A 22,351-nucleotide genomic window follows, 5' to 3' on the forward strand; every position below is an offset into this window, starting at 1 on the left:
CTGTCCTGGAACCTGCGGTCCTCCTTTCTCAGCCTCCTGAGTACTGGGATTACAGGTGTGTGCCACCACGCCTGGCTTGAGCCTGCATCTTTAAGGTCTTTGAGCAGCAGTTTGTGTGTGTGGAAAGGGAGGGGTGGGGAGTTAATGTTTTACCAGAGGCCCCATGCACAATTACCAAGGGTCAGCCTCCCATGAGCATGCACGGGCTAGGTGTTCTGGGCTCTCACCACTAGCCGGAAGGCCCCCCAGCTGACCGCAGCATGATCTCCATCACCGACTGGCAGAGTGAGTGGAGGGACCGGTTTTGGGGAGCTGGGCTGGGCTGAGGGGTCCAGGCCAAGGAGGAGTGGAGAGGTGCCCCTCCCAGCCTGACTCCGACTGGGGAACCACAAATGTGACCTCTGGAGCCAGCATCTGGGAGCTGCTGTGTTGGCACCGAGGCAGCGGGGCCAGGGCGGTGTGGCCCCCGCCTTGCAGGGGGTGGGGGCAGTCAGGGCGCACAGACAGCCAGGGCCCCGGGAGCTGCCAAGTTCACCAGGCAGGCTGACCCTTCCCATTCCCATCTGGAGTCCCAGAACTGGGCTATCTCAAAGGTGCACTTGGGAACCTCTGTCCATCCAGACATCTTCTGCCCACAAACCCTCAAGACCCCCCGTGACCCAGGTTCCTTGTTATCAAAAACTAAAATTCTCCCTCCCCTACCGTTACCCCTGTATCCTCACTCCTAAACATCCCTCCTTCCCATTTGGGGAAGAAGGTAGGGAGAGGCCCTCAAGGGGGTCTAGGGAGTCTGCAGGGTGGGGAGGGGGAGAGCGGTGATTATTACTCATAGTCATTTACCGAACACATCTGTCTCACTGTGTGTCAAGCAACAGCTAAGGAAACAAACCCAGAGAGAGGGGGCAGGCAGTCGGCCAGTGAGGAAGGAAACAGCTCTTAGGTCAGATGGTCGTGAATCCTCCAGATGAAACCAACACAGGAGGAGGCTAGGGAGTTTGAAGGGGAAAATGGACTCTATTTTATACAGAGTGGTCAGGAAAGGCTTCGCTGAGAGGAGCCCTTTATATAGAGACATAGGAAGCAAGAAAGCAGAGGCATCAGCTATTGGGAGAGACTATGTTCCAGGAAGAAGGGACAGCCAGTGCAAAGGCCCTGAGGCAGGAGAATGCCTGGTGTGTTTGCAGATCAGCATGCAGGGTGTTGCAGTTGGAGCAGAGAGAGTAAAAGGGAGTGTGTATGTCAGGGAGGTCACCGAGGGGCCAGCTGGGGCGGAGGCTTTCGGCCAGGCTCAGGACCTTGCTTTTATCTGCATGAGATGGGAAACCACTGGGGTGGGGGGGTTGTGGAGAGGACTGAAATGATTTATTGAGTTATTCATTCATTCATTCATTCATTCATGGTCCTGAGGATTGAGCCCAGGGGAATTCTACTGCTCGGAGCTATACCCCCAGCCCTTTTTATTTTTTATTTTGAAACAGGGTCTTGCTAAGTCGATGAGGGCCTTGCTAAATTGCTGGCCATGAATCCACGATCCTCCTGTCTAGCCTCCCAAGTACTGAGATTACAGGCACGTGCCACCCCACCAGGTTATGTCTATTTTTAAATAGAGTTGATTGAAGAGGGAAAGTTGGGAGTTGCCAGCATATAGGTGATAGTGTTTAAAAGCACGAAAAGACCCAGAGCTCAGCTTCCCAGCCTCCACTACAGACCTCTGGGGCGGGGGATCATTGTTGTGGGTCTGTCCTGTGCGGTGTGAAGGTTGTGAGCAGCATCCACTGCGCAGCATCCCCGGCCTCTGCGCCCTGGATGCCATTAGCAAGGGCTCAAGTTCCATGGTGACACTCAAATGCCTCCAGGTGTTGCCAGATATATGCTGGAGGACAAATTTGCTTCTTTCTGCGACCCCACTTTACCCAGTTGAGAATCACTGACCTCAGGAAGAAACATACAGAGAAGAGGGCTGAGCCCTGAGCTCAGGGGGTGAGCTGACATTTCACTTAGCCAATTATCCTGCAAGTAAATATGCTCTTACCAAATGTGACAGGTCCCATGAAGAAGTGCTGTCCTGTGAGAGGAGGATGAGGGGACCAGATTGGGGTCAGGGAGCAAAGGGGACCAGGTCTTCACATTCACACACACCTCAGGGCTTTTACACCAGCGCCCCTTCTTCCTGGAACACATTTCTCTAGATAGTGATGACTCCGCTTCTTTGATGCCTGCAGGTCTCTGCATGAAGGGCTCCTCTCAGCGAAGCCTTTCCTGACTACTCTGTATAAAATAGGGACCCTTCCTTCTTTGAACTCCATAGCCTCCTTCCCCTGTTTCCCTGAGAAACTGACAAGAGTTGAGGCCTGAAGGAGGAGGGGTGTTCCCGGCAAGGAAACCAGCATACAAAGCCCTGGGGAGGCAGGAAGGCCCCTGGGGAGCAGTGAGGAGCAGGCGGTCAGGTGTGTTGGGTGAGCAGAGAGAGGGAGGAGGGAGGCCCTGGCCCCGCGCAGGGGCAAGCCAGGGTGTGGAGCAGGGTCTGTTTCATTCTCGGCTGGCGGGGTCCTAAGCAGTGGGTCCTAACCATCTTAAGGATGTGATTGATGGTATGTTTATCAAGATCCTGAACACCGGGGCAAGAGGACTAGAAGGGGCAAAATGGTAGCAAGAGACTCTGGGGGCTGCAGGAGTCCAGATGGGGGTGGCTGGGAGTGAGGTGCCAAGGGAGAGGAAGGGTCAGCTCTTCGGGAACCTACCGGAAGAAGCAGCAGTGCACCTGAGCTGAGGCCTGAGCAGGGGAAGGGCGAGGGAGACTCGGGGTGGCCCCTGGGCTCTGTCTGGTGGGCGGCTGGTGGGGGGGGCATTTTTACACAGGAAAGGTGAGGGCCGAAGGCGGATGAATGGATCGCTCTGCTTGGGATGTGTGGCGTTCACCTGCCCAAGAGAAACCAAGCCCTCGCGCCAAGCAGGCCGCGGGATGCAAGCTCAATTGTGGCCTGGGCTGGAAGGATGAACACCAGTGCCGTCAGCACACAGGTGATATTTAAAGGCTCAGCAAGATTTGTGAAAACACGGGAGCAAGCCAGGCATGGTGGTGCACGCTTTTAATCCCGGCATTTGGGAGGCTGAAAAAGGAGGATTGCAGTTCGCAGACAGCCTCAGCTACTTAGTGAGGCCCTTTGCAACTCAGTGAAACTCTGTTTCAAATAAAGAATAAAAAATAGGGCTGGGGGTTTAGCTCAGAGTTAGAATGCCCCTGGATTCCATCCCCAGTACTGCAAAAAAAACAAAAAACAACAACAAAACAAAACCAAAACACAGAAGCAAAGGCCCCAAGGGAGTCAAATCCCAAGAGGAAAAGAGAGGTGGGAGCTGGAAATAGAGACAAAAGAACACTTAGACATCAGGAAGGAGGGTGAGAACGTAGTGTCCTGGTGGTGAAGGATATTTCAACAGGGAGCGGCCACCCGCTGACCACCATGACTGACCAGCCCATTGGATTTGGTAACATGCAAGTCATTCGTAGCCAAAGCAAGAGCGATTTCTGCAAACGTGGAGTAGACTGGGTGGGTCAAGGGCACTTTTCAGAGCCAGACAACTGGGTTCAGACCCTGGTTCTGCCAGCTGCGGGCTGTGTATCCCCGGGCAAGGGGCATCACCTCTCTGTTTTGGTTTTGTGAACCGAGGCTAACAGCAGTACCTGCCTCGGAGGTAGTTATGAAGGCTAGGCTGGTTAAGGTGCTCTGATGTTTAGAGCGCCTGGCAGGTGAGCGTCACTTTTTTTTTTTTTTTTTCAGATCTGGGGGTGGAACCCAGGGGCATTCGACCTCCGAGCTATTCCCCCTGCCCTGTTTTTTATTCTTTTATTTTGAAACAGGGTCTCACTAAGTTACGGAGGGCCTCACTAAGTAGCTGAGGCTGCCTGCGAGAGGCCTCCCATCTCAGCCTCCCGAATGCTGGGATTTTGCAAGCGTGCGCCACCACGCTCGGCCGCCGGTCACTGTTGTTAACTGCGGGGCATGAGTGGAGCCTCCTCCCCTTTCATTTCCCTCCTTTGGCTTCTGGAACAATCCCATCATAAAGTCATTCCGTGGGACATAAAGGGGGTGCCCAAGCCAGGCGTGGTGGCGCACACCTGCAATCCCAGTGCTTGGAAGGCTGAGAAAAAAGGATTGCAGGTTTGAGGCAACTTAGCGAGACCCTGTCTCAAACTAAAAATAAATAAATAAAATAGGGCTAGGGGCATCGCTCAGAGGTAGAATCCTCTCAGAGGTAGTTCTTGGGAAGCTGAGACAGGGTTGCAGGTTTGAAGCCAGCCTCAGCAACTTAGTGAGGTCCCTCAGCAACTTAGCTAGGCCCTGTTTCAAAAATAAAAATAAAGTAGGGCTGGAGGTGTAGCTTGGAGGTAAAAGGCCCCTGGGTTGGATCCCCAGGACCAAAATTAAAAAATGGTAAAGGTACACCATCAATAGTGGGTTGGGTTGGAGGCAATGGGAGGAACACGGTGTCACATCTGGTGGCTATTTCTGCCCGTGACACAGAACCAGAACCTAGTCGCAAGACCGCATCGGACCAACCCAAGGAGAGGCACGATCGATCGAACTGGCTGAATCTCCCAAAGGGCCAAGGCCTTTTCCAGGAGAGATGGAGGAACTATCCCAGACACGAGGGACTGAGGGCGGGCTCCACAGCGCGGCGTGTGGTGGCCCACTGCACAGCTGGTGAACCGGAGTGGGGCCCGAGGGGCGCTGGAATGATTCATTGTAATCCCCCAGTTTCATGGCTGTATGGTGGCTACCTAGGAGAACAAATGGAAACCACACCCAAGTGCTCAGGAAAGGACTTCTCCCAGGCTCGGGTCCGTTCAGCACCTGCTCCAGGAGACACTGCTTCCCCTAAAGCTACAGCTGCTTTCTGGAGCGAGAAGACATTGACGGTGGTTTCCACTAATGCGAACTGCCAAGTGAAGTTGGGGCAGCCGGGCCCAGCTGCAAAGGCTGCGGGCTCTTCTTAGCAGAGGCCTGGGAACTGCGGTGCCTGGGTCTAAACAGGGCAACTAAGGCCAATCGGTCACTCAGATCTGGGAAGAGCTCCACCTCTCACGGCCTTAGCCTCCAGGCTGTCTGCTCCGCGTAGCGTGTGGCCGTCCCGGACGCCTCCAGCAGGGGGCGCGCTGCCCCCTCCGGATCGTGGGACCCCGGAAGGCCGGCTCCCGTCACTCCTGGAAGGGAGCATCTGTATGACATACCCGCCCCCACCCACAGCTCCCTCTGGGCCAGGGTTGCTGCCCTGAGAGGAACTTCAGGAGCAATCTCAGGGCTGGGTAACTTGACTGAAATCGCTAAGCTACTCCAGAAATACTCCACACTTTCTGGCCGGGCTTGGAGGAGCACACCTGCAATCCCGGCATTTGGGAGGCTGAGACAGGAGAATCCAGGCCATCCTCAGCAACTTAATGAGACCCTCAGAGGCTGACTACCCCTAGGTTTAATTCCTAGTACCACGATAATAAAAGAAAAAGAAAAAAGAAAAAAAAAAAAAGAAATATACTTTCCAGCCTTATTCTGTGAGGTTTGGTGCCCAGTGAACACTGGAAGCAGCCGTGTGATCCATAAAGAAGACAGTTCCCAACAGGGGAAAGTTCTGGAATTGCAGCATCCCTCGAAGAAGGTTGATAACTATGCAAGCTAGCAAACATTGCAAAAGATAAAAAAAAGAAAAAGGAAGGAAGGATCATATAGGCAAGAAAACATAAAGCATAGACTTTTTTTTTTTGGTGGTACTGGGGTTCCTGGAAACCCTTCTACATCCAGGCTACACTCCCAGACCTATTTTATACTTTTTAAATTTGGAAACAGGGTCTCTTAAGCCAGCGCGCTGGCTTCGAACCTGTGCGATCCTCCTGTCTCTGCCTCCCAAGCGCAGGGATTACAAGCGTGCGCCACCACGCCCGGCAAGCGTAGACTTTTTAACAACTGATTGTCCATTTGTTGACATCAGTGAATCATCTGCGGTGGTGACTTCAGCCTTGGCACTGACCACAGTGATGAGGACCATCTGCTCAATGCTCTCGGCAGGCCCGCAGTCAGGGAGCCGCTGCTGGGGGCTCACCAGGATTCTCTTGTGGGTGCACCTTAAAGTCTCCTGAGTCTTGGAGCTTCACCACAAGGAGTTTTCCCAGAGTGCTTCTCAGAATCAAGGTAGACTCTGAGCTGGTCCTGTGCTTTAAGATTCTTTTCCTTTGTGTCTCTGATCAAGTCAGTATACACCATCACCCCCCATGGCTGCCTAGGGTAATTCTTTGTGTGTATGTGGTACTGGAGGTAGAACCCAGGGGACATTTTACTTCTGAGCTATATCCCCAGCCAAATTTTCTTCTTCTTTTTTGAAACAGTCTCAGTAAGTTGCAGAGTGCCTCACTAAGTACTTGCTGCTGCCCATAACCTGCCATCCTCCTGTCTCAGCCTACCAAGAACTGGGATTACAAGCATGAAATTGCAATACCACGCCCAGCTGCTTAGGGCAATTCTGTCTTGCTGAATCTGCTGCCACCTCTGCGTCCACTTGGGTATTTTGTTTTTGGTGGTACTGGGGTTCCTGGAAGCCCTTCCACCTCCGGACTACACTCCCAGACCTACTTTTTATATATATTTTTTAAAATTTGGAAACAGGGTCTCTTAAGCCAGAGAGGCTGGCTTCGAACCAGCGTGATCCTCCTGTCTCCGCCTCCCAAGCGTGGGGATTACAAGAGTGCGCCACCACACCCGGCTGATGTATTATTTTTGGGGGGGTTGGTCTGTGGTTCTGGTGATTGTACCCAAGGCTGCTCTACCACTGAGTGACACTGCCAGTTTTTTATTTTTTATTTTGAAACCAGGTTTCACTGAGCTGCTGAGAGCCTTACTAAGTTCTCAGGGCTGGTTGTGAACCTGAGATTCTCCTGTCTCAGTCTCCCAAGTTCTGGGGTTACTGGTATGTGCCACCACACACTTGGCTTATTTTTTATTTTGAACTAGTCTCCCTAAGTTTCTGGGGCTGGCCCTGAACCTGCGATCCTCCTGTCTCAGCATCCCAAGTACTGGATTGCAGGTGTGCACCACCTCGCCAGGCTTGACCCTCACTTTAACGACTCTCTGTGAAAGCAGAGCAATACCAATTTCCTAGAGGTTGTGGGAATCGAGTCTGAGATGTTAGTTAACGAGTCTGGTAATTTTTTTTTATGAGTCAAGACCTTTCAGTGGGGAAAGAACAGTCTTCTCAACAAATGATGATGGGGAAACTGGGTATTCACATGCTAAAGGACAGAGCTGGATCTTCACGCCATATGTAAAATCAACTCAAAATGCATCAGAGACATAAACAGAAGAGCTACTGCTATAAAATTCTTTTTTAAAAAAAGCACAGCTGGGCATGGTGACACATGCCTGTAATCCCAGTAGTTGGGAGGCTGAGACAGGAAGATTGCAGAGGCGAGGGCGTGGGGGTCCCCAGGCTGGGAGGAGGAGGTGAGCGGGTGCGGGCGGTGGGAAGGGAGCGCGTTCCCTACCGATGGCTGTGTCAGAGCTCAGCGCCTGAGAGCCAGAACGAGGCCTTTAGTAGAGAGGACTGTGAAGCCATTCAGAGGTCAGCCTGTGGAGAGACCAGGCAGGACAACGGTGCTTCTGAGGCCCTGGGGCTGCTGGTTGGAGCTCCCAGGGGCACACCCCTGCCCGCTGCTCCAGTGGGTCTCAGCTGCACACACACAGGGACAGAGTAGGCGAATGGTCTGGGCACCTGTGCTGCGGTGTGAGGAAAGCCTCAGGGTCTCAACAGCTCCCTGAAGCCCAACCTGCCACAACCCCCTCGCCCGTTGCAGAGATTGGTGTGGGCATCACCGGCTTTGGCATCTTCTTCGTCCTCTTTGGCATCCTCCTGTACTTTGATTCGGTACTACTGGCTTTTGGAAACGTGAGTCCTCCAACCCCGTGTCCCTTTTCTGCCCCAATTTCATCCATGTCACGCTCATCCAGGGGTCAGACATCAGCAAGCCAGGCAGGGGAGGGGCCCAGGGGATGGACACCAGGGCTGGCTGGCTGGCATGGCAAATATGAGGACCTGGATTCTTATGCCATGGTCTGGGTGAGAGCAGCAGGACTCCAAGATGAGGGGGTCCCTGTCCCTGCCATCGGAGTCCCAGCATCTAGAAATAGGGCTTATCGCAGGCACCTATATGGCTAGGGAGGATAGAAGTGGTGAAATCACAGTAAGATGCACATTTTGGCTGGGTGTGGTGGCACACATCAGTACTTGGGAAATTGAGACAGGAAGATCACAGGTTCGAAGCCAGCCTCAGCAACTTAATGAGACCCTAGGCACCTTAGCGAGACCCTTGACAACTTAGGTTCAGAGGTAGAACTCTCCTCAATCCCCAGTACTACGAGAGAGAGAGAGAGAGAGAGAGAGAGAGAGAGAGAGAGAGAGAGAGAAGAGAGAGAGAGAGAGAGAGAGGGAGAGAGAGAGGGAGAGAGAGAGGGAGAGAGAGAGGGAGAGAGAGGAGAGAGAGGGGGGAGAGAGAGGGAGAGAGAGGGAGAGAGAAAGAGAGAGAGGAGAGAGGGAGAGAGAGAGACAGAGAGAGAGGTAGAGGGAGAGAGAGAGGGAGGGAGATTGAGGAGAGAGAGAGATTTACTATGAAACAGGGGCTTGGAGGAGAGTTGGATGAAACGTCTCTGGGCTTGGAGGTGGTTGAAAGAGCAGGAAACGGTGTAGAGATGGGGAAGGAAAGCACAGAACATTCCAGAAGAAAGTAGGACTCTTGAATTTGACGGAGCCTGGACACTCATGAGGGACAGTTCAGACGGCGGCGGGGCCGTCTAGTGGAGGGCTTGGTGTACGATTCTGCAGGCAGTGGAGGCCTGTGATCCCATGTGATGCTGGGCAAGGCTCCCTAACCTATTTCAGGGCTCAGTCTTCAACTTGTAAGACGAAGAGGCCCTGTTCCCCAGCGCCTCCTCCCTAGGAGGCACCGTTACAAATGTAGTCACATGAGAAAGTGCTTGGAATCCGAGGGATTGGAAGGCAGAGCAGAGACCAGCAGCACCCGCCCGGTCCATCCCCTGCCTCTGGGTGGCTCTGCTCCTGACCAACTGGAATTACTGCAGGCTCCGGGCTGGGCCACCCTGCTGGACCGCCCCTCCTAGAGTCCTGTGGAGTTGGCGGGCCCTTCCTTCCCCGGGTGGCTCCGTCGGCCCTGTGTCTGTCCTCACGCTCCTCCGTGAACCCTCCCGCAGCTGCTGTTCCTGGTCGGCCTCTCCCTCGTCATCGGCCTGAGGAGGACCTTCTTCTTCTTCTTCCAGTGGCACAAGCTCAAGGGGACCAGCTTCTTCCTGGGGGGCGTGGCCATCGTGCTCCTGCGCTGGCCCCTCCTGGGCATGTGCCTGGAGATCTACGGCTTCTTTAGCCTCTTCAAGTGAGTACGGGGCCCCGGACACCTCGGGAAACCAAGGCCAGAGGAGAATGGCTGTGGGACTCAGACGTCCACTCATGCTGTCCAAGATACACAAGGCTCCCTTCTCCTGCCAGGCTTGCTGCCTCCAGCTCCTTCCCACTCAGGCCCTGCCGGGCATTTGATGGGAGCGGGACACCAGGCACGAAGATGTCTGTGCAGGGGAAGGCCGAGGCACGAGCAGTGCCAACGTGAGCCTGACCTTCAAACACCATCCATGCCCAGGGTCAGCGAACCCGGAGCAGGTGCTCCTCCCTGGAGGAGGAAAAGGCATCAGGCCTGAGGAATGATAGTAATAACTATCATAAAAACAAAAATTTCCCAAGTATAGCTTTGTATGAAGCCCTATGATATGGTTGCCAATATTGTGTGTGTGTGTGTGTGTGTGTGTGTGTGTGTGTGTGTGTGTGTGTGTTTGGTACTGGAGATTGAACCCGTGTCTTCTACCTTCAAGATACATCCCCAGTTCTATTTTATTACTTATTTTGAAACAATTCCTATTAGGTTGCAGAGGGCCTCGTGTTTCTGAGGCTGGCCATGAACCTGGATCCTCCTGTCTCAGCCTCCCAAGTACTGGGATTACAAATGTATGCCACCACGCCCAGTTTACTAATATATTCTTTGCAGTACTGGGAATAGATCTCAGGAACATTCTACCTCCAAGCTACACCCCCAGCCCCATTTTTTATTCTTTTTGAAACAGGGTCTCACTAAATTGCAGAGGGCCTTACCAAGTAGCTGAGGCTGGCCGCAAACCGTGATCCTCCTGTCTCAGCTTCCCAAATGCTGGGATCACAAGTATGCGCCACCACGCCCAGTTGTAATCTCATTTTTATAGCTGGAAACAGATTCTGAGGAGTAAAGGAATTTGCCCAAGTGTATACAGTAAGCACCAGAAACTGGCAGGGTCAAGATCTGAATGCAATAAATCTGACCCCAGACCCTTTATTCTGAACTGCTTACCCTGCTCCCTCAAAAAAAAGAGGGGTGCAGAATCACCTGCCCCCCACCAGTGCCCAGAGTCCTGCAGACCTGGGAGGCAGAGCCTGAGCATCTTTAAGTGGGCAGACCTCCCTTCTCCCCTCCCGGGCCATCACCGACTCCTCTCTTCCTGCTTTCCTCCTAGGACCTTTTTCCCCGTGGCCTTCGGCTTCCTGGGCAATGCCTTTAACATTCCCTTCCTGAGCGCAGTAAGTAGGTTATGCACTTGGCAGCCATGCCAGGGAATGAGGGCGCACACAGAGTTGGTAAAACCGCTGCCCCAGTGCAGTGGACCGTCCCATCTCCCCTCAGACCGCTGCCCACTCTCCAGCCCTCAGTCCTCGTCCCCTCCTTGTGTTCTTTCCGTTTGATAAGAGTGAAGGAGGAGAGGGGCCGCTGTGCCTCAGGTGTGGGTGCGCAGGAAGGCAGCGGTTAGCAGCTGCCTTTATGAGAGCCCAAGAAACAGGGACTCAAAACACCAGGAGACCCAGCCAGAGAGTGCCTGACGTTCTGGGGAGCTGGCTAAGCCTGGGCCCCAGACGTGAAGAGCAGACGTGACAGCGGTGACAGTGGGAGAAGTAGGAGGCAGATCTTGCTCTGGCCTCTGAAGCACCTGACAGGGCACGAGCTCCCTGCGAGGCCCATAGCTGTCCTTGGCGTGCCTGCTAGCTGGCTGCGTCCCCACGCCCCTCTCCACGCTCCCAAGGCCGGCTCTGTAATCGCCTGCGCACTGAGTCTGCTCGCTCTTTGTCTGCAGTAATGATTCTTGTCTCCCACAGCTGTTCCAGCGGCTTCAAGGCACCAGCTCAATGGTCTGAACTGCAGAGATGAGCTCCTTGAACTTGGATCATTGGCTGAGGGGGCTGGAAGGGAAATGGGGGCCACCTCCGCAGCCCCCCACCCAGCACTGACTCACTTCCTGTCCTATGCCGCCTTCACAAGTGCAGAAGGATGGAGCCGAGTGACTGAGCTTACGCCCCAACTCCGCTCAAGAGGCCGCCAGGACTCTTGGAAGCAGAGGTCCGGGCCCCATGGAGATCAGGGTGGCATTCCAGCCTCACCCTATATTTATCCGGGGGTGGGGGTGTGAAGATTAAATCCCCAAACTGTGAGTGTGTCTGAGATGCAAAGTCCATGTCTGCAGTGAAACCTTCCCAGCCTGGGGGAGCCTGAAGGCAGCGCAGCACTCAGAGGGCCAGGCCCGCTTTCCTGATATAACCTTCATCCTGAGTGACATAGTATGTTTGTAAGTCCCTGCCAGCAGCAAGCATTAGACAGTGATGGATACTAGGAAGTGCTTCTTAGCTGTGGGGCATGGCTCTGTGCAACTGCCAGACAGAGCCACGGCTGGACAGCCAACTTCCTGTCTGGGGGCAGACGCAGCCCTGCCTTCAGGGGGTACTGCCTGCCAGAGCAAACAGCCCCAGCCCTGGGAGCCTGCAACACAATTCTTGCAGGCCCAGAGAGAGACAAAAGCGGGGCATGGTGGCCCATCCCTGTAATCCCAGTATTTGGGAGGCTGAGACAAGAGGAACTTAGGTTTGAGGACAGCCTCAGCAACATAGCAAAACTCAGGAACCTAGCAAGACATTATTTCAAAACAAAAAAGTAAAAAGGGCTAGGGGTGTAGCTCAGAGGTAGAATACTCCTAGGTTCAATTCCTAGTCACACACACACACACACACACACACACACACACACACACACACACCAGAGAGAGAGAGAGAGACAGACGATGGAAAGACAGACAGACAAGAGTCATTTAGAGGCTCTCTTCTGTGGGCCCTCTGGTGTAGGTGGCAGGGTATGAGGTAAGGCTGTCCCTGCACTTACAAGCAATTACAAAATGGTGCCGCGTGGGTGTCACGGGAGGAGGAGGGGTCTCTCTGGGTGCGCTGACACCTGAGGTCCCTTCTCTGCACCTTCTAGAGCTGCCATTTGACTCTCCTTTCTTGTAACCAGCGCTTATATAACCGTCTCACCCACCTGACCGTATCATGTATTCATCTCAACAAGCTGCTCAGTAATTAAAGGAAGAGAAGGAAGGATGCAGAAGAGAAAAGGCGCCTCCTGCCCCGGGGCAGATGGCGGCCCAGGAGCCGCCTTCAGGTCAGGCTGGAGCTGCCCGGCTTTCCCTGAGCGTGGTGGCAGTAGGCGGGCAGCGAGGAGCCCCTAGGTCAGACTGCACCCTTCCCCTCTCTTCCTCCTGCCCCACGCCACCGTTCACTTCAGACAGGGTGTGTCTGTGGCTCTTGTAAAGAGGGGACTAGACATTCACACAAACACACGCACGCTCCTTATTGTTTGAGGCCAATGAGCTGAGCGGGTCAGGGCGGGCAGAACTAGTAAGAATTGGACCCTGCGCCTTGGAGAGCCTCTGGAGTGGGAAGAGGCCACAGCTGGCGGGTGCTGAGCCCTCTGAGGAGGGTCTGACGAGGAGGGAGAGGGGGCAGAGGTGGGCTTGTGTCTGGAGACGTCACCAGGCTTTATAAAAGGGGATGTGACCAGGGAGCTGAAGAGCGAGCCCAGGACCAGGCAGCCTTCCCGCCTCGGAGACCCTGGGAGCTCCCGGACCAGGACAGAGCTAAGGTAAGAGCGCTGCCCAGCCTCGCTTGGTGAGGGGTCTCCACAACCCAGGGAGCTCTGGAAGGGAGCAGGGGATGAGTTACAAGACTGACAGATGCATCCAGGTAGGCAAAAGGTAGGCAATCAGGTATCTTCCCTGATTGCCTGGTTGGCCATTGTTCTGGGGTTCCCGGGTGAACACATCAACCTGCATTCCGCTCATGGCCAGCCCGGACCCTGGGGATGCCACGGGGCTCTCTTGCTGCAGATGGAATTAAGGGAGGGAAGAAACTCTACGGCTGGGATTTGAGGTCACAGAAGCTTCTGGAGAAAGCTGGGAATCCCTCAGGATTCATGGGCTCAATGGAGTTCCCCAAAATACAAGCCTGACCACATACACGCTCTGTAGCCCCTTGCTAAGAACCAGGGAGCAGGCCAGGAAGAAAGCCGCCCCACTTCAGAAGCTTTCCAGCTATGCTTGAATGTTCTTTTTTTTTTTTTTTTTTTTTTTTTTGAGGGTCTGGGGATGGAACCCAGCGGCATTTGACTTCCGAGCTACACCCCCTGCCCTATTTTTTTTTTATTCTTTATTTTGAAACAGGGTCTCACTAAGTTACAGAGTACCTCACTAAGTAGCCGAGGCTGTCTGCGAACCACGATCCTCCAGTCTCAGCCTCCCAAATGCTGGGATTACAAGCGTGCGCCACCACGCCGGGCTCCCATTCTTTACTAGATTCAAGAGTCCCGGGCGGGCGGAGGGAACCATACAAATTGTCCACAGCAGGTCAGCCCCTCGGAGCTGAGGATTCTCTCCCAAACAATTCAATCCACCACGTGTTTTAAGCGCCCCTGTGGAGCTGGAGTGAACCAAGAGTTGGGGAATGTGTACTGTATGTGGTGTGTGTCTATAGGTGGGTGTGTCATACGTGTGTGGTATAGGTAGAGATGGTGTGGATGTGTGGTGTGACACTGTGTGCATAATGTGTAGATTAGAGTATGTGTAGTATACGTGTGTGGTACACACATATATATATGTAGTGTGCACTACATGTGTGGTGTGTGTTGCATATATGTGTGGCATGTAAGGTGTGTGCGGTCTGTTGTATGGGTGTATAGCATGTGAGTGTGTAGTGTGTGCTGTGCAGGGCTCCTCCGTGGTGTGCACGGTCAGCGCTGTCCATGAAGGGTGAGGCGCTGCAGTGGAGGGGTATAAAGCAGGACCCCACCTTCCCACACAGCCTCACTGCCCCCGCTCACCCGCCACGCTGCACAGAGAAGCCGGAATGTCCCACCTGTGGTGCGCACCGACCCACATTTCTGTCTGGCTCAGACCCCTCCAGAACGAAGCCCTGCGTGGCTCTCCCCGGGACGCTCTACCCTCTTGTCCTGGGGAGGGCTCAGAGTTCCCACCTCACCCGTCCCCTCCTGCCTCTCTAGTGCCCCTCCACCCAGGCAGCGCCCTGCGGGGCCTGCCTTCTGCACATCCCCACCTGGTCTGGGATGCACCCATCGCCGGAACCTGCCTGGCCCCGGGGGTTGGGCCTCCCCAGCTCCCATAGCCCCTGGGTGTTCACAAGAGTCCAGCGTGTCATTGACCAGGTTCTTGTGATCCCTTGGGAGTCAGTTTCTCGTGCTAGGCTTGAGGTCTTGGGGCGGGTGGCAACCTTCGTCAGCACGCTGGCGCACCCCAGCCCTCAGTCGGCCTGGCTCTGCCATTGGTCTCTCTGGCGGCTTCATCCTGTCTCTACTCCGTGCCCCACCCCAGGCAGGACGCAGGTGCAGAACGCTGCAGTCTGGGCTTCAAGGTGTCACAAAGTCAAAGTCTGCGAGGACAGCTGAGTGGGCGGCTGCCGGCCAGTGGGATCCAGTGCCGATCCTGGAGATGAGGGCGACTTGCTCGTTTCCCATAGAACAAAGGCAGAGCTGGGGTCAGCTTCAAGTCGTGACCCCACATCAGGGTTCTTATCCTACACACCAGGCCTGAGTCCTGCCCTGGGGGAAGGGCCAGGGAACGAGCAATATTAGAGGGTGGGTGGGGCTGAGTAACCTTTGGGAGTCAATGGTTGCGACTAATACTCCCCCCATGGGCAGAGGCTCTAGACCTTAGGATACCCTTTTTGCTCAGCCTGCGGTCCCCCTGCCCCCCAAACCAAAGTTTGTCTTTAATCATGTCGGTAGGATAATCTCAAAGAGCCTGATGACTTTTTCAAAAAGCAATTGGACCTGGAAGCTGGAGCAGTGGGCCGGGGGTGGGGAGCAGGGAGAGCAGGAGAGGGGAAAGGAAAGCAGGCAGATGAGGCTCGGGGCTCACAGCTCTCCTCTCCGCAGCCAAAAAGATTCAATTCCTATCTTCTCAGGGTCCACAGAGACTAGACTGTGGAGACAATTGACCTGATAAATCAGGAAAAGGTTTTGTCGCCCCTGAATTACAGGCAATGAGACAACTTAATGACAGTTTTCAAGGCCACAAAGGGCTCTGCGAGAGAGCGAGGTGATTGCCTCTTTCCTCCTTTTTTTTTTTCCTAGAAAAGATTAAGAATTAGGTTTCTATTATAGTAGGAGGGAACAGAGCCAGATTCAGGAAGGCGCATACTAAGGGGGGAGACGGGAACACAGAAAGTGGCCGATTTGTTCAGAGCCCAGCATGAGAGGAAGAAGAGCCTGCATCCCAGCTCCAGAGAGGGATGCTCCTGCTTGAGTCCCTTCGGTGCCCTGATGCCTTCGCCCCACTTCCTTCTCTCCACCCCACTGTCACAGCATCTCAGCCCTCCTTTTCCCAGCTCTCCCTCCACGCTGAGATTCAGAATCCTGGCCATTCTTCAACTGAGCCACCAAATTGAATCCTTCCTTCCTAACCATACTGCCCTCGCCTCCTCCAGGAAGCCCTCCCAAGGACTCTCACCTGGCATGGATTCAGTGTAGACTACACACCTGGTCTCAATTCCATTTCTCTGCTGTGTTTTTTCAGGTTCGCCCCTCCGTGGGGCCCCAGGGGCTCTTCCCTTCACACTGGGCTCTCCCCCGACACGCACACTTCACTCAGAGTTGGTGGCTAATGCGGTTCTTGTTCTCCCTCTCCCTCTCCCTCTCCCTCTCCCTCTCCCTCTCCCTCTCCCTCTCCCTCTCCCTCTCCTTCTCCCTCTCCTTCTCCCTCTCCCTCTTTCTCTCCCTCTCCCTCTTTCTCTCCCTCTCCCTCTCCCTCTTTCTCTCCCTCTCCCTCTCCCTCTCTCTCTCTCAGCTTCAGGGTACTTCCAGGACCTGCCTCTTCTCGTCAGGATGAATTCGCTGACCTCTTGGCAGCTTCTGCTTCTCCTCTGTGCCACCTCCCTCGGGGAGCCATGGGCAAAGGTGGTCCCTGCAGATACTCCTAGACCCATAGGTATGCGCTGCCAGAGAAAAGGGTCAGGGGAGCAAGAGTATTGCTGCAAAATGAAATTTGCCATACTTTCCCGATTGCAGCTAGTCTACTGCTAGGAGTTTAACACTGTTTAATGGTCACCTAAGACCAGCACGTGTGCATTTCATAGAGAGGAGGGATGGGTCCCACTGCTGTGGGCAGCAGGAGACTTGTTAGGCTCCTCACGATTTCCTCACAGTGTTCCCTGCTCTACACCAACCACTCCTCTGCACAGGTGTTCAATAGAAACTTAACTCTAGCTGGGCACGGGCTTCTGTGATCTTATGAATTGGGCCCGGATGTTCCAAATCCCTTCCACCTGGTCCCTCGGCTAGCGGGGAGCAGTGGGGTCTTCTCCTCCGAGTGTGGAGTGCTGGGGCTGCACACTGTGGCCTGGGACAGCTCTGTGCCACTGTCCTCTGCAGCTTGGGATTTCTTCTTCCTCAGTTTAGGCTTGTGATTAAGTAAGGCATGTGTTCCATAGCTTCTTGAGAAAGGGTCAGGAGAAGCCAGGTATGGAGGTGCATACTTGTAATCCCAGTACTTAGGCTGAGACAGGAGGATCGCAGGTTTGCAGCCAGCCTCAGCTACTTGGTGAGACCCTGTTTCAAAATAAAGAATAAAAAATAGGGCTGTAGATCTAGCTTGGAGGTAGAACACCCTAGGATTCAATCCCTAGTACTGACAAAAAAGAAAGAAAGAAAGAAAGAAAGAAAGAAGGAAAGAAAGAAAGAAAGGAACTTAATATGCAATTTTCTTCTACCAGTGGCCTCAGGTCCCTAATACGGGATATGGAAAAAAAAAAAAAAAAGAATCTACACACAAAGGCAGATCCTTAATACCTGTCAGTCTTACAGGTTCACTGAGGAACTGATGAACTGGGGAAACTGAGGCCACAAAAGGTAAAGAGACATCCTATATTCAGCCAAATACTGCAAGAACCCCACAGAGCTGCCAAGAGGGTAGGCACAAGAACATGAGCTACGCAGGGCCAGACCCCAGTCAGGGGCACGGCCCGCCGCGCGTCTTAGTGGTTAGCCTACTAAGCCAACTAGAACCCATCGCTTAGCTTCCCTGGACTTCAGTTCCTAGCTCCGGAACTCGGGGCATACTCTGCATATTTGATAGCACTTTATGAGCCTGTAAACTACCCCCAAAGCAAAGAGAACACCGCCCCGGTGGCCTTTGCCAGAGGTGTCTTTTGTCCTGGGCACAGAAGGCTGCTACAGAGAATAATCCTACTGCTGCCCAGGGACACTGGGCTCTTCTGGCAAAGGCTTTAGGGGAGGCTCACACAGTAGCCTGAGCAGTGGTCTTTCTGCTGGCTTAGCACTGTAACTGGGATCATCCCTCAAATCTCAGCCCAGCCTTGGACGAGGAGGGAGGAGCCTCCGAGACAGTTATTATTAACTCTGGACCATGTCCACGCTCTTTCAAAGTGTGCCAGGGCATTGAGGCACCAGGCTCAACGCCAAGCCCAGGTCCCAACCCTCCCACTCACACACCAGGCCTCGTTTCCACTAATCCCCTGCCACAATTGGCTGGGCGTATCGTCTACACAGAGCTGGTTGCCCTATTTTACTGCCAAAAAGCACAGTGAACTTAATGAGCCCTGCATGTGAAGCGCCTTCCAAATGAGCTTGGTTAACCCTCAGCGTGGAGGGGAGAGATGACACTGGGGTGGGGAGGTGGCCAGTAAAGGTGACCTAGATCATGTCCGGTCATTTGGGCCCTGATGCAGCGGCCTTTAGGGGTTTACAGTGATTGGTATCAGAGACCCGGGTAGGATCAAGGTGTGTGGAGGTACAGGCCTTGGCTATGCTGTCTTCGTTTTATTACAAGTTTTTCATTAGCTTTAATATATTTAACACTGATTGAAGCCATGCTACATAGGAGACACTATTTCAAGCATTCTGAGAGAAAGATGAGCGTGGCTCCCACCCACCCTAAAGACTTCTCAGTTGAATGGGGAGCCAGATAAACTCAACTGAGCCCAGAAGAGGGCTTAGCTGCCTATACCCCCAAATACTTTGGTTTTCTTCTTTCTTTCTTTTTACTTATTTATTTACCTATTGTGGTACTGGGGATTGAACCCAGGGGCATTCTACTTCTGAGCTACACCCCAGCCCTTTTACTTATTCTTTATTTTGAAACAGGGTCTCACTAAGTTGCCGAGGGTCTCATTAAGTAGCTGAGGCTGGCCATGAATCCAGATCCTCCTGTCTCAGCCTCCCAAGTGCTGGGATTACAAGCACATGCCACCACACCTGGCTCCCTCATCCTTATTATTATTATTATTATTTTTTTTTTTTTTGGTGGTACTGGGGATGGTACCCAGGGGCCTTCTACCTCTGGGCTATACTCCCAGACCTATTTTATATTTTATTTGGAAACAGGGTCTCACTAAGTTGCTGAGAGCCTAAGTAGCCGAGGCTGGCTTTGAACCTGCGTGATCCTCCTGTCTCAGCCTCCCAAGTGAGGGATTACAAGCGTGCGCCACCACGAACAGCTCCCTCATCCCTCTTTTATTTTTTGTTTTGAAACAGGGTCCTGCTAGATTGTCAAGAGTCTTGCTAGCCAGGCATGGTGACTAATGCTTGTAATCCTAGCATTTAGAAGGCTGGGTTCGAGCACTGCCTCAACTACTACTTAGTGAGGCCCTTTGCAACTCAGTGAGACCCCGTTTCAAAATAAAGACTAAAAAAAAAAAAAAAAAAAAATCGGGCTGGGTGTGTAACTCGGAGGTAGAATGCTTCTGGGTTACATTCCCCAGTACAGCAGAGAGAGAGAGAGAGAGAGAGAGAGAGAGAGAGAGAGAGAGAGAGAGAGAGAAAGGGTCTTGCTAAGTTTGTGGGGCTGGCCTCCAACCTGCAATCCTCCTGTCTCAGCTTCCCAAGCACTGGGATTAAAGGCATTCACCACCAACCCAGGCAATACTTTGCTTTTCTTGATTTCCAAATTCTACCTATCCTGTTAGCTTCCTGAAAGTAGGTAAATTAGGGTGAAATTTATTTAAAATAGTTCTGGTAAACGTTCGGAATCGAAGCTATGTTGAACAACAGAAGAGCTAGCTAAGATGGTCCAGCCTGCCATGCCCGCCTTTAGCGCTAAGCATCGTGGGGGTCAGAGGACCAAGGAAGAGCCCCGCAGCGGGTGAAGAGAGCCATCGTTCCTGGGCCTGGGCCTCAACCCCCTGTACTCTGTCCTAGGCCAGCGGCTCGGAGCTCTGGCTCCCCGGGACACTTGGGGGCAGAGCCTGCGGTGCACCGAGAGGAAGCCCGTCCCGGCCGGGCCCAGCCCCCGCGAGGCCTCGCTGTGCCCCGCGGCCCAGAGCGCTCCAGGGAGCCAGCGGCCTGGACAGTGCGCCCCGAGCAGCCGCCTGATCCCCGCACCCCGGGGCGCTGTGCTCGTGCAGCGGGAGAAGGACCTGTCTTCTTACAACTGGAATTCCTTTGGCCTGCGCTACGGCAAGCGGCAGACAGTGCCTGGGAGCCGCGCGGGAGGCGCTGGGCGGGGCTGAGCGTGCAGGTGCCGGAGTGAACTGAAGGGGCCAGAGCCGGGCCAGACTTGAGCACCCAGCTTGAGGCAATAAACGCAATGCTGCGATTAACCATTTCCGGCTGATTTTTGCAAGCAGCGCTGACAAGATTGTGCAGTCTTTCCTCCATTGGCTTGATTGATTGATTGGCTGGTTGATTGATATTTGTGGTGCTAGGGAGTCAACCCAGAGGCATGCTACCTCCGAGATATATACCCAGCCTGATTTTATTGTTTTATTTAGAAACAGGGTCTTGCTAAGTTGCTGAAAGCCTAAGTTGCTGAAGCTGGTTTCAAATCTGCAATCCTCCTGTCTCGGCCTTCCAGGTACTGGGATTGCAGGTGTGCATTACCATGCCTGACTATGAATGTGTGTGCGTGCATGAGTGTGTTACGGAGGTTCAAACCCAGAAGCATTCTACCTCCAAGATACACCCCTAAGCCCTTTTCATTTTTTGTTTTGAAACAAAGTCTCATTTAGGTTGCTGAGAGCCTCACTAAATTGTTGAGGCTGGTTTTGAACCTGGGATCCTCCTCCTGTCTCAGCCTTCCAGGGAATGGAATTACGAACATGCACCACCACTCCAGAATTGGCTGGTTTTAAGATGTCTCTGGCTGGGTGTGGTGGCATATGCCTGTGAACCCAGTACTTGGGAGGCTGAGACAGGAGAATCATAGATTCAAGACCAGCCTCAGGAATTTAGACCCTCAGTAGCTTAGCAAGACCCTATTTCAAAATGAAAAATGGGGCTGAGAGTGTGGCTCAGAGGTAGAATGCCCCTGGATTCAATCCCAGTAAACACACCACACACACACACACACACACACACACACACACACACACTCTGTCTCTGGTGTCCTCAAGATCCATCCTCCTCAAAGTAAATGTGATGAAGAACCACATTGTTGGTTCCCTGGTCTGTTGCAGCTCAATACTTAAAAATAAAAAATAAAAATAAAAACAAATTACTGAAAATCCAAGCAATTTAAAAGCAACTAAACCCAAATCGGATGTTTGAATGCTTGGATGTTTCAGCCATATCATATTTTTATGAAATGTTCTGAAGCCATCCTCTTGATTCCTAGCTTTTTCCTCCCTACAATGGGTCACATTTTGCCTAGAGACACTGTCCACGACCCACACTAAAGTGTGAGGGTGGGGACAGGCCGTGTAAATACCTTCCCTTCTCCCAGGGCCGTTATCCACCAGTGGGACCGCTTGATCCAGAAGGTGATGTCCAGCACTGCCCTGTTCACTGAGGCTTAAGCCTCACAGGAGGCCACAGGCAGGGCCTGTGGGGTGCTTGGCCCCCAGACACTGAAATGTGAGGGCATCACAGTGGACTGGAGCCCAGCATGGTAGCATGCTTGTACTTGGGAGGCTGAGACAGAACGATTGCAGTTTCAAGACCAAACTCAGCAACTTAGCAGATGCTCAAAAACCTAAGTAAGATCTTGTTTCAAAATAAAAACAAAAAGGGCTGGGGAGGTAGAATGCCTCTGTGTTCAATCCCCAGTACCACAAAACAACAACAACAACAACAACAACAACAACAACAACAACAAAACACATAGAAAGCAGCCACTGGGCCATTTTTCCTCCCCCAGGGAGGCCCAGGATGTGTCTGGTGTGTTACACCATCACCTCAATTCATTCTCAGAACTACCCAGGGCCCCATCTTTACAGGTAGAACCCTGATATCCACAGATGTAAATAACTCACGCTGGCAGACAGCCAGTGAATGTCAAATCTGACGGCTCTGCTGACACCAGAGTCTGGCTCCTCGGTGTCCCACCATGCCTCTCTCAGATGGCAGAGTTTCCACTGGAGACAGCCAGGTGTGGATCAAGAAAGGGCACTGGGCCTCACAGGGACATTCCTCCAGGCCCGATAGCTGGGGAGAAGAAATTTCAGTAGGAAAGAGTAGTAATTGTCACTAGGAAAATCTCCTGCCTACAAGACTACTTAGCCCAGTTTGACACCCTCAGGGTCCCCCCATCCTGCTTGGTTCCCAGAGGAATTGTAGGACCCACCCCCCAGACTGTGAAGCACCACAGCTTTCTACCCATTACAGAAACCAGGACTCTGCAGGATGGAGGCAGAGCTGTGTTGCTATGGCAACGAGATGGGCTGCCATGGGAACCTGACAATCTATCCCACCCCCATCTTTACCCTTGAAATCGCCCTCCAGGATCTATCTAATTATCCATACCGCTGTGAGCTCATGTCATAACGTGTCAGGACAGCACCACGCGACAGTGTTGCTATTCGGAAGGCCATTTCATCTCTAAACAGCCTGGGGTGTGTTTTTGTACCTCTCGGAGAGGAGTCATAAACTCAACACCTATTCCAATAAGTGAGTTACTCTCCTACTCGCTGGAAATAACCTTTCTCTGGTGAAGCC

At 53.1% G+C, this 22,351-nt stretch overlaps 2 protein-coding genes across 2 annotated transcripts; both read left to right on the forward strand.

Annotated features, from left to right (window-relative positions):
• Positions 1-260: 260 nt before the first annotated feature.
• GOLT1A (golgi transport 1A) lies at positions 261-11,265 on the forward strand (the record flags this gene model as incomplete). Its single annotated transcript, XM_080698968.1, has 5 exons — positions 261-285; positions 7,841-7,932; positions 9,252-9,430; positions 10,593-10,656; positions 11,227-11,265. The coding sequence occupies 5 exons, from the start codon at positions 261-263 to the stop codon at positions 11,263-11,265; spliced, it is 399 nt and encodes a 132-aa protein (XP_080555094.1).
• A 5,023-nt stretch (positions 11,266-16,288) lies between these two features.
• Positions 16,289-19,929, forward strand: KISS1 (KiSS-1 metastasis suppressor; the record flags this gene model as incomplete). The annotated part of the gene is made up of 2 exons (XM_080699076.1): positions 16,289-16,391; positions 19,619-19,929. The coding sequence occupies 2 exons, from the start codon at positions 16,289-16,291 to the stop codon at positions 19,927-19,929; spliced, it is 414 nt and encodes a 137-aa protein (XP_080555202.1).
• Between the last annotated feature and the right edge of the window lie 2,422 nt (positions 19,930-22,351).

The sequence above is a fragment of the Muscardinus avellanarius genome (genome assembly GCF_963383645.1).
Source record: "Muscardinus avellanarius genome assembly, chromosome: 7".
Classification (NCBI taxonomy): Eukaryota; Metazoa; Chordata; class Mammalia; order Rodentia; family Gliridae; genus Muscardinus; species Muscardinus avellanarius.